General features: G+C 38.6%; 1 protein-coding gene across 2 annotated transcripts; it reads right to left on the bottom strand.

Moving 5' to 3' along the window:
• LOC109234178 (serine/threonine-protein kinase AGC1-7-like) lies at nt 12,130-15,893 on the bottom strand. 2 transcript variants are annotated; one of them, XM_019400059.1, is made up of 4 exons: nt 15,615-15,893; nt 15,472-15,526; nt 14,135-14,883; nt 12,130-13,344 (listed from the first exon to the last, which is right to left on the bottom strand). In XM_019400059.1, exons 3-4 carry the CDS (start codon nt 14,881-14,883, stop codon nt 12,447-12,449), a joined length of 1,647 nt encoding a protein of 548 aa, XP_019255604.1. In that variant the 5' UTR covers nt 15,472-15,526; nt 15,615-15,893; the 3' UTR covers nt 12,130-12,446. The 2 variants fall into 2 exon arrangements, with proteins under 2 accessions (XP_019255604.1, XP_019255605.1); XM_019400060.1 differs by lacking the exon at nt 15,472-15,526.

Here is a 19,161-nt window from a genome sequence, read left to right as displayed (position 1 = left end):
TGATATTTTGGTGTTTAGTAAGAGTCTTCAGGAGCATGTCGAACACTTGAGAATAACTTTCCAGTTGCTGCTTAAACATCAGCTGTTCGCTAAGAGGACTAAGTGCCAGTTTGCTGCTGAAAAAGTGGAATACCTTGGGCATTACATATCAGCTCAAGGAGTATCTACTGACCCTAAGAAAATTCAGGCTGTGCAACAGTGGCCACTTCCAACTAACCTCAAGCAATTAAGGGGATTTTTGGGGATGGCAGGGTACTACAGACGATTTATTAAGGGCTATGGGCAGATCAGTAGACCTTTGTCTGACTTGCTGAAGAAAGATGGGTTCAAGTGGACAGCGATGTCCAGTGAGGCCTTTGGGGCATTGAAGCAGGCTCTTACCACGACTCCTTTATTGGCACTACCAGATTTCTCTATACCCTTTGTGGTGGAGACAGATGCATGTGACTTAGGTTTTGGAGCTGTTTTGATGCAACAAGGCAGGCCTATAGCTTACCTGAGTAAGGGGTTATCAGGACAACACCAAGCTCTATCTGTCTATGACAAGAAATTGCTAGCGCTAGTCATGGCTGTGACTAAGTGGGGACAATACTTAGTGGGCAGGCACTTCACAGTCAAAACTGACCAGCAGGCTCTTAAGTTCCTGTTGGAACAGAAATTACATACAGGGTCTCAATTGAAGTGGATCACCAAGTTGATGCAATACGACTTTGACATAGAGTACAAGAAGGGCAAAGAAAATAAAGTCGCAGATGCATTGTCCAGGTTACCAGCAGTGGAACTGGCAGCTCTCACTCTATCTACTATGAGAACTGATTTGCTACAAGCTATCATGGCTAGTTGGCAACAAGATGCTCGTTTGGTGACACTAATTCAGAAATTAATATCTAAGCAGGGTGACAACAAAGGGTATACTTATATTAACAATCAGTTGAGGAAAAAGGGTAGATTGGCGGTAGGGCCTGATTTATCTTTGAGAACTGAAATTCTCAAGTTGTGGCATGATACCCCAATAGGAGGGCATTTAGGAATTGATCACACGTATAGGAGGATTGCAGCTTTATTTTATTAGAAAGGATTGAAGGAAGCGGTGGAAGATTATGTCAAAAAATGTGCCATCTGTCAGAAGAATAAGTATGACTCTGCCGCCTACCCAGGGTTGCTTCAACCTCTCAACATTCCTGTTGCTGCTTGGAGCAGCATTAGCATGGACTTTATTGAGGGTCTTCCAAAATCTAAAGGGAAGACTATTATATGGGTCGTAGTTGACCGGCTGACCAAATATGCTCACTTCCTAGCTATCTCCCATCCTTATTCAGCAGCTGATATAGCTAAGATGTTCATGGAGCAAATTTTCAAATTGCATGGTATGCCAGAGGATATTGTTAGTGACCGAGATCCTGTGTTTACAAGTAGACTTTGGCAAGAGTTATTTGCTATTCAAGGGGTTACACTGAATACGTCCACTGCCTATCATCCCCAATCCGATGGGCAAATTGAAGTTATCAATAGATGTCTTGAAACTTATCTCAGGTGCTACTGTTCTGATTCACAATCCGATTGGGCCCAATTCCTCTCTTATGCCGAATGGTGGTATAACACCACCTTTCACACTTTCACTCAAACCACTCCATACGAAGCCCTTTATGGCCAGCCACCTCCCTTACACTTGCCATATGTTGCTGGGGATTCTGAGCTACCTGAAGTAGATAGGAGCATGGTGACTAGAGAATTCAAGTTACAATTGCTTAAATACCATCTCGCCAGATCATAGCAAAGAATGGAGATGCAAGCCAATAAGAAAAGATCTGATAGGTAATTTAGTGTGGGAGATTGGGTATACCTGAAAATTCAGCCGCATCGTCAGGTGACTATGGCTGCTCATCACTTCAGCAAGCTCTCTTCTAAGTACTATGGTCCTTACATGGTCATACAGAAGGTGGGTCCTGTGGCCTACAAGTTATCCCTACCGGCTGAATTGCTCCTTCATCCTACCTTTCATGTTTCCCTGCTCAAACCTTGTTATGCAGTTCCAGATCAAATCTCGCATCCACCAGTGCTGAACATTTCGAGTCCATATTGTCCAAAACCAGTCAAGATCTTAGACAGGAGAATGGTTCAAAAGGGTAACAAAGATGTGGTTCAACTGCTCATCCAATGGGAACACCTTGATGAAGCTCAAGCCACCTGGGAAGATGCTAATGCTCTAAGAGTTAGATTTCCTTCATTCCTTCCTTGGGGACAAGGAAGTTCTTAACAGCGCGGTACTGATGTGAGCTAGATTGAAAGGAGTATTAACAGGCATGCGGGAGTAGTACATACAGCTGAGGGAGTGGTACTTAACATAAGGAATATAAGTCAGTTATTACTTTACTAGGTTACAGTTAAGTCCATTTACTTTTAAATGTAAAGAAGTGTTATATACACATTTACACTTTTATGTTTTCCTGTTGGGACACTTTGCGTCCTAGTCCCTAGTTAGGCGTATCAGTATTTGTACAGAGTTGAGCTCTCACTTGCTCTTTTATGAAATGAACCCTAACTATTTCCTGCTTCTTCTTTGCTACTTTTTCTGCAATTTTCCTTAGTTTTAGAATTAATTACATCAAAATCAAAGCCTTTTGAAGCGAACTGTAATTTTTCTCTAGGTATGAGTTCTAGAATATGTTTTTCCATGTATTGTGTGAATCACTCTTTTGTTCTTGTGAGGTTGTAGCATCTTTCCTGAATGTATTACTTCTTTTACTCTTATTTCGAATTGAATAACTGTTCATGACGGTTATTGTGTAGCTGGTATATGATGTGCATGTTTCCATATGGAACTTTGATTATATAGAATGGAAAAAGATGCTAATATATAGTAATTCTTAGGGTGATCAATTTATATTTATTTGAATGACATTTGATATATTTAAATGATCAAATATGTGATTTTTTCCTCTCTTTTAAATGGTAGGGGGAAGGGGAACAAGACGAGCTGGGAGGAGTGAGACACTAAATTAAGAATTATTGTGTGAAAGACTTTTATCAATTCTACTAGACCAAAATCTTGGGACCAAATACTACTATTCATTTCCCTTATTAAAGCTAGAGGGCATCGTGATGCACGTGAAAATGATGCTCCAACTATTGGGATATATACTATTAATACGGGTTTGGATATAATATTTATTATGGAATAATTATTTATTCAATTACGATAAAGTTTTAAAATAGGTCATATATTTGTTGTGTCTTATACTATAACGACACGATCGGTCGTTTTGAGCATTGACATTCCGTTCGGTGGTTTAAGGTTTTGAGTAGCTTCATATGATGTATTATGACTTGCGTGTATGGTCGATTTTGGTTTTCGAGTGATTCGGGATCGATTTGGAAGAATGACTCTCAATTGAGAAGCTTTAAGTTGGAAGAGTTAACCAAGGTTTGACTTTTGGGTAAACGAACTCGGGATCGGGTTTTGATTGTTTTGATAGGCTCGTATAATGATTTTGGACTTGTACGTATGTTCGAATTTGGTTTTTGAGGTTCCTAGAAGAATTCGATACTATTTGTTAAAAGTTGGCAATTTAAAGAACTTAAGAGTTCATAAGTTTAACCAAGAGTCGACTTTGATGTTATTGGACTTCAATTGATGTTCTGAGACTTTAGATAGGTCTATATAGTGAATTGAAGTTGTATCAAAGTTTGGAAGTAATCCAAAGTGCGTAAGTGTGACTCGGACTCTCTTTTGAAGGAATGAAGATTTAACAACTTAAGAGAAATTCTAGTCGGTTTAAGCCTCGATTCTATGTTGTTACGTTCTCGTGGGTGTTTTGAGGCTTTGGATAAGTTTGAATAATGTATTTATACTTGTTAGTATGATTGGACGGGGTCCCATGGGGCTCGAGTGTGTTTTGGATCATTGGATTGAGACACTAGTTAAGTTAAGGATTTGGAGTTCGACCATGGTCAATATCAGGTCAAGATGACATCTTTTCGGTGTTTTGAGTGCACGAGCAGATTCGTAGTGTATTTTATGATTGAAATGCATATATTTTTTTTATGTTCGAGAGGTTCCGAATTAGTTTTGGATGCCAAAATAAAGATTTTTTAATTGCTATTTTTCTGGTGTAAATAATTACGAAAATACCAATTATGTTCCTGAAATCTCAGACTTCCTTTAAAATTTTAAAATATCATACCTCCCTCCTTTTAAGGCCAAAATGGTTGATTCACAAGGCTATCTTGGGTGAAATCTCGCAGGGATCATGTTGGGCTTATCAAATGTGAGTTTCAGAATCATCTAGAATCTGATTCAGGCTGGTACAACTGCTACATTTTTACATATTTCGAAATTTAGTTACTTTTTCTCACAAGATTTTGAATCTCGGGAAGAGGCGATTTTTGAGGGAGTTTTTAGCTACTTTATTGGCATAAGTAAGCCTAACTTGAATTTATGATTATAACATGAATCTATTATTAATTGTGGCTCTAAATCAAGGAATCTTAAAGAAGAAAATAGGGTTTTGGCTTGAAGGATCAGAAAGTGCATTTTGAGAGTTTTGTCAAAAAATTTCTAAAGTTAAAAATGAAGATTTGAACCCCGATTTAGAGTCGATTTTGGACGAAACTTGTATACTTGGACTCACATTTGAATGCGTTGTCAGAATTTGTGATTTTTGTCGGATTCCAAGGTGCAAGCTTGAGTTGACTTTTTGGTTGACTTTGAGTATTTGATTAAATATTTGACATTTATTGTTTGAGTTTGATTCCTATGACATTATTTGATGTTATTGAGTTATTTATTACTAGATACGAGCTGTTCGGAGGTCAATTCGTGCTTGAAGCCATTTTAGAGTATGGATTTGGCTTTTTCAGGTAAGTAACATATCTAAACTTGGTTTGAGGGAAAATTTTCCTGTGGACAATGATACTTGAGATGTGTTGGGAGTGACACACATGCTAGATAACGGGCGTGTGTGCGCACATCAATATATTCATGATCCAGATAGACTTTAGGCTACTATTAGACTTATTTTCTATCATGCCTCGTTATTTCCGTATTTCCTTCTCTACTTGTATGGCTACTAGAGTTGTTAATCATGCTAGAGATCATGTCCACGCTATGTGCTTACCCATTGAGTCATGTTAATGCCATTGTTGCTATTTTGAGTTGTCACCTTGATTGTAGTCATATTCTAAGTCATTATTTTTCATCCACATGATTATATCTCGGTCTCTATACATTATTTGTATGTCATATCACATGATGTTGATGCATTCTATATGTGAAACTACTTGGATTGAGTTCTATAACACGTGAGCCATTAAGACTTAAGCGGTTGATGACTAATGTGGGTCTTAGAGCCGTATTGTGATTGATATTTAGATCAGGTTGCACGCCGCAACAGATTGATCTTTGGGTCGGGTTGCACGCCAAGATAGTTATATTGATTGTTGGCTTATATTCGATCATCGCTTGGGCAAGGATTCTCCCCTTCGGATTTTGGTTTTCATAGTAAGCGCATGCACATGTTCGTATTTATGCTTTGGTGAGGGGCATTTTTGATAGGCACTCGTACAGTGCCAAGTGTGGTTATGTGTGTGATAGTGATGGGCACTTGTGCCAGGCACCGTGAGCATGCTGAGTGTGAGTATACCTGATGGCTTCACTGTGATGTTATTGTCTCGACATGTATATCTGACATGTAGGCATAGCGATGTGTTTTTCTCATGCTAGATGGTAAATGGAATATCTTACCTGTTATTGAAAGTTTCGAAATTACAGTTTCCATTGATAAACTCATGTTTTAGTTATTTCGGTAGTAAGATTTGGGCTTTGACTGTTATACTTGGAAAGCATGTCCAATTGTTCGTATTTGTGAACAAGTTGAACATGATATCTTTGGAGTTGTTTACTTTACTGTCATCATTATAACACGCGTTATTATTGATTATTGATGTTTGACACTGACCTTCTTCTGAGCTCGTCACCGCTTTTAGTCCGATATTAGGGTTGTTACTTATTGAGTACATGAGGTCGGTTATACTCATGCTACACTTCTACACCTTGCCAGCAAAAGTTGAGTCGTTGTGGATGATGGGAGCTGGCATTGAAGATGTACCTACTTTTCGGATATAGCTACCACTTGTCCATGGTAGTTTTGGACTCGTACTCTTTGTTTTCTTTCCATCCACTCGTATGTTATATTAAGAAATCGGTATTAGCTAGGTATCAACAGCTTGGGATGTTATGGATGAGGAGTAAGATGTGTTTTATGTGTCCTGGAGGTAGCCTAGTCTGAAGGATTTGAGGCCAGGTTCAGACTGCAGCTTGGGCTCAGTAGTTTTAGTTGTGTGAGTATGTGTATTTGGGCTTATGTGTCCGGTAAAGTCCCTAGGATTGGGATTGATGGCTCAGTGAGTTGCAAGATAGCTATATGGTGAGTATTATGTGACTGAGAAATATACTTAGATAATTTGGGATGTGACAAGGAGGATTTTGCTTGGGATACGAAGGACTAGATGCTTAATCTTTGCCTTAATGTGTTGTACGATCTTGAATTATGAGTATGTTATAGATCTTTTAGTTTCACATTAGTGGGATGAAGTATTCTTATGTCTTGTTGATGAGTTTAGCCTCGGAGAGATTAAGCGATTGCATAGTAGCGGTGACCATGATGGGGTCATAAAGAGATGCCAGTTTGAGGCTAAGCAGGTAGGTTATCACCTACGGAGTGGTCTATGGATGTGTGATCCTTATGATATTTCTGTGGAGAGTTTTCTTTCCACCAGTGAATTATATGTGTTGCAATTTGAGCTTGAATCGCTTGAGGAAGTTTGCACGACTGTCACGAGGATGGATATGCGCTTAGCATAGAATTTGAGGTATCTTATGATTAGGGCTACATAATTTTATGAAGGATTTAGTTGAATTACAATGTGAGATCATGGCAGTTATGGAGAAAGGGTATAGTGGGTATCAGATGTTATATTCTATGGCTTCAAGCTAAGTAAGGGAGTCTGCTACCGACAATCAGATTAGATGGTTATGTGTTATATTAGTTTTGGTTTGATGCATAATTATGGATCAGTTACGACTTGATGGGGGATGACTTCAAGGTTAGTGCGAGGAAGGAAACTGCAGGGTGCATGATGTACTATACTATTTGGGTATATATGGAAACCTTGGAATGATTTGGGTTTGTTATTCCTGGTGGATATAGTGTGAAAGGAGGAGGGATTCACTTAGCTGCTTACAAGTGAGGTTACTTCTTTAGGTGTTTGTGTGCTAATGAAGCACAAGTCGCTCGGCTCGTATTGCGGTGCATAGGAGATTTGAGTAGAGTGGATGACTCTTGAGAAGTTTCTAGTGAGTTCAAGATTCGTATGTGGTTGAGGATTTCCCGGATTTGTATATGGCTAAGATATGAGATTTGCATTGGGTGGTACTGAGAATTGCGGTATTTCACTATCATTAGTGAACCTATATTTCTATATCAGAGATGTTAAAGAAACAACTTCAAATTCACAGAAGGTCTCTTTAGAATGGTTATCTCGATTGAGGTACTATTGAGTGCTTAAGAGGGAATACAGTGGCTTATGGGCCCTAGGATGACGTGGTTTCATATACTTGTCGCAATTCTTTTTATGATGCCAAAAGGGGAAAGAATAATGTGCATAATTAAATAATGTGCACTGATTAGGGGGAATACAAATTCAGGGGGAAACTTAAGGTTTTTCTGGTTCACTGTCTGGTTTTGTGTAGCTTTTTCTGGGATTTTTAATTATAAGTTTGTCATTATCAAAAAGGGGGAAATTCATAGGTTACAAGTACCTTGTTTTACGTTCTGATGATCTAACAAACTTACTGTCAAGAACCAGATAAGGAACCAGTTACATATCCTCAAGACTTTAAGATCAAAAGTTTCCAGCTTGGGTATGCTTCAACTCTTCAGAGTCGAAGGAACAACTGAGGGAACAGGTCGCTACCAGCTCCCGAGGTAACTGTACGAAGTCAACTCTCCAGCTGGAAAAGTCGCTGCCTGCACACGCTACTGTATATGAACATTGTAGCAGTTAACTTTCTGAGGAAGGCTTTTTACCTACCTTGCTTACATCATTGTAAGTGATATCACATATATATTATTAACATCAAGGAAGGTAAAACAAAAGCACTCAAACACTTAGAGAATTCACTCAAGCTCTCTCACGTGATTGATCATCCAGCAAGCAATTCTCAAAGTACATCAAGAACAAAGAACAACACGACTACGGATCAGTTCCCATAACAAGTTATTGTATGTCCTTAATTGAGTTGTAACTTTGTAATAGTTCTTCAAGTGTAATTCCTACTTAGCTTGTTTAGAAGTATTTTGTAGGAAATCCTTTTGTAAATCTTAAACCCTTGTGTTTGAGTCTTGGCTATAGTTAGTGAAGTTGTAAAGTCTTTGTAATAGAGTTATTACAAACTGACTTGTAATAGAGTATTACAAGTTAGTGAGGGATTAAGAGGTTAATTCCTAGGTTGCATAAGTTGTAATCTAAAAGTTGCTCAGTAGTGAAGTTGAAATCCTACAAGGGTAGGTCGTGGTTTTTAATCTCATTGAGCTGGGAATTTTCCATGTAAAATTCCTCCTGTCATTTACTTACTGCAGTGTGCGTGTGTTCTATTGGAACTGATAGAGAACCTGGTTCTCTGTATAGTTTGGTGGACCCTTATATTATATCAAAAGAGATGTGCATAAACCCATAACCACCCGTCAAATCAATAACTCGTGGAGTTTCTCCGCTTGACAAGAACCACCTTATTCTGAACGAAATAGTGACATTTTCTCTGTAATATACCTTACATAAATCTGATCGCACCGATTTCATGTCCAATAACCTCATCTCACCCAGTACAAGCTACTCAGGCAATAAGCCGCCTCAAACACTGACTAAGATCTCATATGATGCCATCAATGCGCTAACAAGCTATAACTCGATAATGACACACAAGGAAGAATGAACTCCAGCAAAGAACTACCCAGCCCGAGTAATGAATAAATGGCCAACAGATGCTATGAACCTTCCTCAGAGGTGAGAAACAAGACACACAAAAAAGTATAGGTAACCGTACTCAACATCTCACGGTTACGACGTGCAACCCGATCCACAGATGATATCATTACGGTGTACAACTCGATCCACACATAATACCGTTGCGGTGTGCAACCCGATCCAAACATCATAGCCGTGGTGGCGTGCCACCCGATCCACACATAACAATCAATAAGGAAATACCCATAGAGCCCTAATGCGCATACCTATGAAATGCCCAAATATCGACCACCAGTACGCCAAGTACATAAATACAACCTTGGGGTGACGGATAGCGCCATGCGCTACAAAACCCAAGCACAACTAAGTGAAACTAACGACAAGCTACAAATACAACCTTGGGGTGACGGATAGCGCCATGCGCTACAAAACCCAAGCACAACTAAGTGAAACTAACGACAAGCTACACATGGCCACAACACACGCGTGGATAATCAAGTCACCTTACAACCCATATGGAATGACGGAGTAGCACTTCAAATAGACGACTTCAGGAATATCTTCCACTATGCTCGTAGTATCATCCATAAGGAATGTTATGCTGAATGAACACATCGGACCTGAAGTAGAGTATACATTCACATTAGATCTACCAACGGACCTCAAGTTGAGTCTACTCATCCCATATCGGGCCAATAATCTTTCAAAAGATCCACAATGACTGACCCCATTCAGGACACATACGAGTAGATGACCAATCCGGAACAACCTTCCACAGTCCACAACCAAAGGAATAGAGCGCCCCTCAGACATACAATCTCCAATCAGCAACAATACTGGAACCTTCATACTCGATTTCAGTCTCTAACAATTCAAATGACTAATACTTCACACTTATACGACATTCTCATGGGATATACTCCCACAACCTTCTGCGCCAAGTAACAAAAATCTGAACATCAATGGCCATCGACCATGCTATATCTGTAATGCAAATCAAGAATCCGCGAATCAATACAACATGCCTCTTACACAGAACCCCGTTCTCAGGCGACACTAAGATAGCGCCAGTATACTCTGAACATCTAAAATCTTCCCCCTGCTCTTCCGAGCTCTGACATTATTATCAAAACTGAACTGCAACCCTAATCCTCAACTTCCAATCTCCATCCGCTCACTGAACATATCGTGCTGCTACTCAATAGTACAAGAATTGCATCATAATAACCTAAACCGTCACTAAAGTTAGCACTTCATCGGCTCAAAACCTTTCACTTAACTCATTTCAGAAAAAGAATCGCCACCCAACCAACTTCCCATAATTGCAAAAAATGCAAATCTCAAGTCGCGGTCTAAACTATCATAACTCTTCCGGAATCCATTCACACATAACCAAGCCATCAGATTCAAATACCTCCAAATCAATCGAACAACGGCGGTTTTCAAGCCAACATGTACAACCAATAACCGCTTGTATAGACTTACCACACCGAGGAACTGAGTATTTCCACAACCCTGCTAAATCCTTATAAAATCCATGAAATTAACTTACAATATGTGGGAATTACTTACCTTGCAATAGATGATGAAAATCTCCTCTTCAAGAGCTCCAAGGATCGCCCAACCAAGAGAAAATGAGAGAAGAGTGAGCCAAATCCCGTACTTAGACAAAGAATTCTGCCCGGTGATCATCGCACCTGCGGCCAAACAGTCGCACCTGCTTCTGCGAGCCAGCTTCTGCAGAATTTCGACCGCATATGCAGTCCTTCACTAGCCCTGTCTAGCTCCTCTTGTGCGGAAGATTTGGTAGCGCCTGCAGAAGCGCATCTGCGCTTGAGCCTCCACATCTGCGGAAGGCCATGCCTCTTCACTTTTTCGCTTATGCGCTCCACTGCCCGCATTTGCGAGCTCGTAGATGTGAAAATAATCTTGCACCTGCGGCCACTGCCCAGGTCATCCAGAACCGCTTCTACGACCCCTTTGCCGCTTCTGCCGTCCCGCACCTGCAGCCAAAACCTCGCAGGTGCGATCACCCTAAAACCTTAAGCTTCAATAATTCTTTAAGTCCAAAACTCGACCTGATTCACACCCGAGGCCCCTGGGACCCCATCCAACCATACCAATACATCCTAAAACATGATACAAACTTAGTCGAAGCCTCAAATCATGCCAAACAATATCAAAACTACGAATCGACGATCAAACCCTTTCTTTAAACTTTCAGACTTTGACGTAACTCATCTGATTCATACTTAAACATCCCGTAGTGACGCCAAACTTTATGCATAAGTCACAAATTATAATACGAACTTATTCCAAGGCTCGGAATCGCAAACGGACATCGATAACACCAAAGTCCACCTCAAGTCAAACTTAAGAATTTTTAAAACTTTCAAAATGCCAACTTTCCAACATAAGTGTCGAAATGCTCCCGGACCACCCGATACTCAACCCGAACATATGTCCATGTCCGAAAACATCGTACAAACCTATTGGAACCTTCAAATCCCGATTCCGTGATCATTTACTCAAAAGTCAAACCCTAGTCAACTCTTCCAATTTAAAGTTTCCGAATTGAGAATTTCCTTTCGAATCAACTCCAAACTTCCTGGAATTCAAGTCCAACCACGTACAAGTCATAATACATGAAGTGAAGCTACTCAAGGCCTCAAACCGTCGAATGACGCGCTAGAGCTCAAAACAATTGTCGGGTCGTTACAAAATCCATGTTTGAACTTTGAAGAGCTGATTGTTGAGGGTGTTGAATTGACAAATTAGGGATTTAGGATTTCAAGTAGTACTTTATATATATTGGGGTAAAAGTGTAAAATAATAATTCTTAATGGAACTATGATTTATCCGATAAGAAAATTGAGTAATCCGCCCCCAAACCGTTAAACCATTATTTATAAAATTTCAATCTGCTCACCAACCATTACCCCGATAACTCGATATCAATAAGCAACAAGCCAATTTTGCAATTCGGTTAACGGTTACAGTTCGGTTTTGAACAGTCATACATTGCAGAATGAACACACCGTAATGCTCCACACTATACATCTAGTTCATCAAAAGCAATCCTAATATATAGTAGGCCACTTCAACTATACTTCAAAAATTGTCTCTACCTTGTAAGCATAATACAGATTACTTTAATCGCCATTGTAAGCAAATTCTTCGACAATAGTTTTTAGAATATTTGACCAGTATTGTACGTTTTATAGATCCCCATGAGACAGTTGCTATCGAGAGAACGCAGCATTGAACTCTTCCTATATACCCTAGTAACATTAAATCCTTATAGCACATCTGCGAAACCCCACTAATTTTTGTCACCTAATTATAATATGTTTTGCATTCTCTGTACAACTTAATTATTGTTGCTACAAGGTATATGAATTCTTATTAAGAATCCAAATATCCTAAAAGTACTCAATATTAATGTATGAAGAATCAGTAGAACAACTCTTGTTTTTATCATGACTAACAATTTCAGCAGCAAACTTCTTGTCTGAATGAGCTGATGATTCTTTACTGGCATATTGGGAAAAGTCGACAGGCTCAGGTACATAAGGAGCAACAGCACTTCTCACCAAAGCCCAATTCACACCCTCGAAAAATGGATGTTGTTTTATCTCAGTGGCGCCCCTCTTATACGCGATTCTCTTCTGTGGCTCCTTGACGAGGAGTCCCTTTATAAGATCTTGAGCCATAGAACTCACTTGTGGAGCATCTGGAAATCTTAATGGTTGGCCTACTACATTAAACAGCGTGGCGCGATTTCCAGAACCTTTAAATGGAGTTGTCCCATGCAAAAGTTCGTACAAGAATATACCAAAAGTCCACCAATCTACTGCACTACCATGACCCTCACCGCGGATTATTTCTGGGGCTAAGTATTCATGAGTGCCCACAAATGACATTGAGCGCACATTAGTTGGCTCTGCCATTAGTTCAGGGAGTGATCCTCCCACAAACAGCCCAAAATCTGATTTAGACTTGCGATTCTTCTTGGCAGGAAGAATGCGAGGGAGAAAATTTGATGGTTGCATACAACCCTGCATTGCATTCTCATCATCTAAGATGCCTCCTCCTCCACCGCTTTTAGAATTTGTATTACTGCCATAATTCCCTCCTGCATGTACAGATGAAGACTTCACAAGAGTTGGATTGACGGAGCAACGGAGTGACAGGTCAAAATCAGACAGCATAATATGACCCTCAGCTCTCACTAGTACATTTTCCGGCTTTAGATCTCGGTATACAATTCCTAACATATGCAGATATTCAAGTGCCAACAATACCTCTGATGCATAAAACCTGCAAAATTTAATTATTAATCTCAGTCAATTGGTGTTTCAGAAAGTGATTTTAACATATACCAACCCTAAATGTCACTTATGGGATACTTCAATCAAAAGCATTGAACAAATCAAGTGAAATAATTTAAATCATTAATACCCTTAGATCAAGACATAAGAAGGTTTGGATGTATTAATTCTAGACTATATTGAGTTAGTGAATTATGATATACTATTTCTTTAAAGTACTGGAGAAGCTATTGTTAGAATGTGAAAAACTGATGAGATAGATTGAGTATAATTTATCGCTTCAAGTTCATAATATTAATAGAATTTCATCAGTAACAGATTTAACTTCTTCACAAAGTAGCAAGTAGAACCATAAGTTTCACAACTCTCACCTAATGTTATTACTCGCATTTAATTGCTAAAACAGACTTTTTTGGGCAAAGATTATAAAGATCAAAGACAAAGGTTCTCTTATCAAACTGATCATGTTGAGAACCGATTGAGTTTCCTCATTGGTTGGAAAGACTATCGATAATAAGAATATAAGAGTGACGCACCTAATAGACTAGTCTTTTGGATTGGGCTATCCTGATCAGTCTATAACAATTGATATGAGAGGATCATGTGACTCGGAATGGTGGCCTAGACCTGTGGGGGTGCAAGCCGTTACCAACTGGTTTGAGTGACACGACATAAGAACAGGCTTAAACTAAGATGCATTTGCAAAAAACTATAGAGTAACATGATATGAGAACAGGCTGATTGATTTAACATGAGAAGAGCGGAACTAATTAACATACCTAGCAGCTTCCTCAGTAAAATGCTTATTGGGCTGCTTTTGGCGGAGGGAGTGAAGGTTACCACCACTGCAGAACTCCATGACTATGCAATAGAACTTGTCAGTCTCAAAGTAGGAATACAAGGTGGGCAAGAATGGATGATCAAGAAGACCAAGAATCTCCTTTTCTGTTTGAGCTCTAAGCAATTTATTTCTACTTGCTAGAGATCCTTTATCCATGACTTTCATGGCAAAGTAAGTGTTCATTCCTCGGAGTTCCACAAGGTAAACACTTCCAATATCACCATAGCCTAGGCGCTTCAACAATCGGAAATTGCTAAGGCCAAGGGGAGATGATCCTCTTGAAGAAACAGAGTTAATGGCGTCCCATCGAACATCACCACCAGTGTGGGGCTTGAGAGGTGCACTACTGGAACTCTCTAAGCTATCGCTACGTGTACTTGGCTTCATGACTGGCTTTGGGCTAGGCAAGTGGTAGGGATTAGTTGTAAAAATATTATTAATAGCTTCATCAGTTCTGGATTCACATGGCTGGACGTCATTGGTTAGACTAGCATTGTTTTTGGAACTCTGATCTGTACGAAAAAGCGGTTGATGCTGCAATTCAGGACCAGAGTTTGCACTATTTTTTAGCAATTGCTCTGATGTGTTTTGATTATATGGTATGGTAGAAGTGGAACTGCAGGCAGCTTTGACAGTTTCGTCACTCTTTCTGGACTGACTTGCAGCTTCTAATGCCATATTGCTCATCTGCACCAATTGAGGATATCCTTGAAACGTAAGTAGTGAACAAATAATTAATAACATGGTACAAGCAACAATTAGCAAGCAAGAGTAATGTAGTACCTACTTAATGATCATTATAGTATTCTGGCCAAAGAACTCGTGGAATTTAATGCTATTACTATTACACAATGAAAGCTACATACTGCCATGTGACCTGGAGGTCACGGGTTCAAGCCGTGGAAACAGCCTCTAGCAGAAATGCAGGGTAAGGCTGCTTACAATACACCCTTGTGGTCCGGCCTTCCCCAGACCCCGCGCATAGCGGGAGCTTAGTGCTTATGCGCGAGCTTAGTGCACCGGGCTGCCCTTTACTATTACACAATTAGATTTTAGTAGCATGAAAGCTGCAGACAAACATTGAATCATGAAATTTCTGAAAATAAAATTTGGAACTCTTGCAAATATTGATGTATTAGAGAAGTTGTAATAGATTTTCGTTTAAATTATTTTTTTTTTTTGGTCAGATTCCTTGCCTAGGTTGTAGATTGAAGCGTTTGTCCAAGAGGATAAACTACTATTGTCAGATAAATAATAGCACATAAAACTATTGACCTCAGATAGCTCTCCAGATTTGGGCTTTGTGTTAAGATTCAATTAGAGAAAGAACCTGCCATAGCAGAAATTAAGTAATCAAATTCATGAATGTTAGCGGTATGCAAATAGAAGATGAGAAAGACAATACAAGGAGGACAAACCGGATGATTGGAACAAACATATATTTTGCTCTATACTCATTCATTTCATTTCTTCATTAATCCCAGCTGATCATGTGTGGAGCCAATAGGTTGATCATAGGATTTTAATCAATCAACATGGAACATTGATTCAAATAAGGGATTGTGTTTTTCTATCCTCGTCTCTAAGAAAATTGTCATTGCATCATAATCATCACATTATTATTGTTATTGGTTTTGAAGGCCATTTGGAGAGAAAATGGTGGGAATGAGGAGAGAGAAGAAGGTCAGAGAAATGAAATCCATGTCTATTTATGTTATACTATAATACAGAATAATAATAATAATAATATGACTAAGTTGACAAAGACGAGGAACAACCACAGACAACGTGGTGAGAGGAAAGAAAGATGAGGGGGGAAACGGTCAGCTCTCTGCCACTGCCCAGATTAGGGATCTTAATTATCGCCTTTAAAATCTCTAAGATTATTGGCAAATAACATATCTATATATCTCTCTATGCCACGTCTCTCTTTTTTATTTACGCAATTTTCTTTGAGACCTTTTTATGAAAGAACAATTACTACGTGCCTCTCATCAATTTTTTTATACAAGACAAACTTCAAATTTAGCAGGAAGGTGTTGTCAACTACTATATGTACCCAAAAAAGATTCTTCCAACCAGTATGCCGGCTCTAATGCACAAGCCACTAAGACAGTTGCTTTAGGCCTCAATTTCGGGGCTCATTTTTCTATTACTGCTATTAATTAAAAGATTTTTTATTTTTTCGAGCCGATATGCATAGATTATATATTGACTATATATACTGTTACGAAATATCGTGGGTTAACTAGCACACAATCACACATAAAGCAAATAGAGAAGAAAAATCAACACAAGGATTTAACGAGGTTCGGCAAAGCCTAATCCTCGGGGCAAAAGCAAAGAGAGTTTTTCACTATGAATGAGAAGAAAAACACAGTACAATCTCGGAAATTGACCCATGGATCGTGGTAGTGGGCCACGTGGAGCTTAGTTCGAGGGGGAGATTGTTGGGCGTGCGAACAAAGTCCCACATTGGTAGCTGAAAAGATTAGGAGTCAACATATAAGGTGTATGGATCTCTTAATGGTGTGAGGCCTTTTGGGGAAAACCGTGCGGGCTTGGCCCAAAGCGGACAATATATATCACACCATGTTAAGAGTAACTTTTGGGCCGTTTTAGCCCAACACATACATATATATATCTGCCGAATATTTTTAGTTTAAGAGATAATTAGGTGGGCAACTATTTGGGTTAATTCTTCTTTCTTTTTTTTCCTTAAAAAATATTGAATTAAGATAGAAATTATTTTTTTCTAAAAAGCCTCATATTAATATTTGGCTTTAGCCCACAAAATATGTCGAGCCGCCCCTGTTTAGAGATTGTTTTCAACATTTAACATTGAAAAATAGCACAAAATAGTATTTTATTTACCTAGTATATATTGTTGTTGTCTATATCACTGAATTAATTTTTACTCAATAAAACACATGACAATAGTTCAGAGATCAGAACATTATTCCCCACGGTAAATATTTTCTACGAACCATTTTGGATGGAAAACATTTTCTTATACTGTTGTGAAACCACCCTCGCATGTGTCTGCGGTCACCACTAGTTTTTCTTGTAATTATCAAGTATTGTTCTCTCTCTCACTAGATAATTGCTAGATAGTAAAAAGATTAAATTAAGGTAAAATAGGGTAATGCAAAACTAAGAAAGTAGTACGGGTGATCTAACTTGGCAATTAAAAACTAAGAAGGATTAATATATGGAAACTATAATATATGGAAACTAGAAAAGCGTGCTAATCACTTTAAAAAAACTACTTCGCGATTTTTTGCCATTTTCAATCATTTCCTACATTCTCGAAGTCTCGGTTAAGAGAACTATTTCAGATCACAATCATCTTCTTTCACTCAATAAGGTAAACCCATTTTGGCCTAAAACTATGTTTTTTCCGTTATTATTATCTACGTTGTTTTAACATCAATTTTATTATTAGAATTTTCATCTTTCCCAAATCTCATCCCAGAAGGCAAGTACATTATTCAGATAATCACTAAACTATTAAAAATTATAGAGCAAAGTCACTTTTATTTCATCTGTAACAAAAAAGTCACTCAACTATCACTCAGCCAGATTTCTTAATATTTTAAGTGGAAAAAGCTGACTTTGACCTTGTACATGGACTTTTTATATTTTTGGCCATATAAAATAATTATCACCCAAACAAAAATAAACCCAACCTAATCCACTAAAGGTAAACCGAAATAGACTTTTACTCCTAAATGCATCTCTCTTTAAAAACCCGTGGGCACATTATTATTTTATAGAACTCTCCTCTTCTCTTCTCAAGCAGATGAATTTTTCGTGGTTTCTCTAGTGCAAAATTGAACCTTTCAGTATCGAAAATAGTTACTTAATAAGAACAGTTATTTAGTCACCGGGTATATCATAGTAATTAAAGTCATTCAGAAAGTAAGACTACCAACTTTTCTTGACTCATTTGATTCCCACGATATTGTATTGGTTCCACCATTGTGTCTCTTATTTTCTTAATTGTTTCTCCTTAAAATAATAATGGATACGAGGGAGAGCAACAGAGATGCTTCTATATATAGGATTGAGACAATTTCTTTTAAAAAATAGGACGGGAACGTGGTAAATGAACTATAATGTAAGATTAAACAAAGGCAGAATGGCCTAAATGGCACTTATACTTGTCCCACTTTGTCATGCCGGTCCCCAAACTTAATAATTTGCCAATTGAGCATTTACACTCCTTCAAATCGTGTATAATAAACGCTTATCACACGAGGCCACTAGTGCGTGTAATACAATCTCCTACATGTAGGACGCCACGTCAAGAAAATTAAACCACGTAAGCTCCAGGTCAATTATTATGCCACATAGGAAAATAAAAGGGGAGATGATTATTATTTCTCCCAAATCCAATTTAACTTTCAATTCTAAGCCTGTTATTACTGACCTCACCATAATTGCCGGCGAATAGAGAGAACACGGTCAAGGCATCGCTGACGCCATTTGTTCTCACATTCTTGAGGTCCCAGTAGAAGAGAAACTACCCTCCTTCATAAACAAGGGTTGTTGGTCTTTTTTTTTTTAAATGGAGAAAAACCAATGGCAGAACAGATATTGAAAATGAAGAAAAATCAATGGCGGAACAGATATTGAAAATGGAGAAAATCAATGGCGGAACAAAGTGCTGTTGAAAATGGAGGAAAATCAATGGCAGAACAAGGGTTGTTGGTTTCACCTCCGAATTTCAAAGATTAAAAATGGAGGAAAATCAATGGTGGCTCAGATCTATAATATTGAAGACAAGGAAAGGGATTGGAGACAGAAGAAAAAATTATCATCACAACCTCATATTTTTGCAGCCTAGACAAAAATTTTATTTGTATTTCAGACCAATTTTATTTGATAACAACTGATTGGGATGTAATCAAGCTGCGATTGTAAATATTTACTTGGAAGAAGAAGAAGGTACAGAGGGAACAA

The sequence above is a fragment of the Nicotiana attenuata genome, chromosome 11 (genome assembly GCF_001879085.1).
Source record: "Nicotiana attenuata strain UT chromosome 11, NIATTr2, whole genome shotgun sequence".
NCBI lineage: Eukaryota > Viridiplantae > Streptophyta > Magnoliopsida > Solanales > Solanaceae > Nicotiana > Nicotiana attenuata.
The sequence above is the reverse complement of the archived record's forward strand: the minus strand, read 5'-3'. Positions and strand labels throughout refer to the sequence as shown.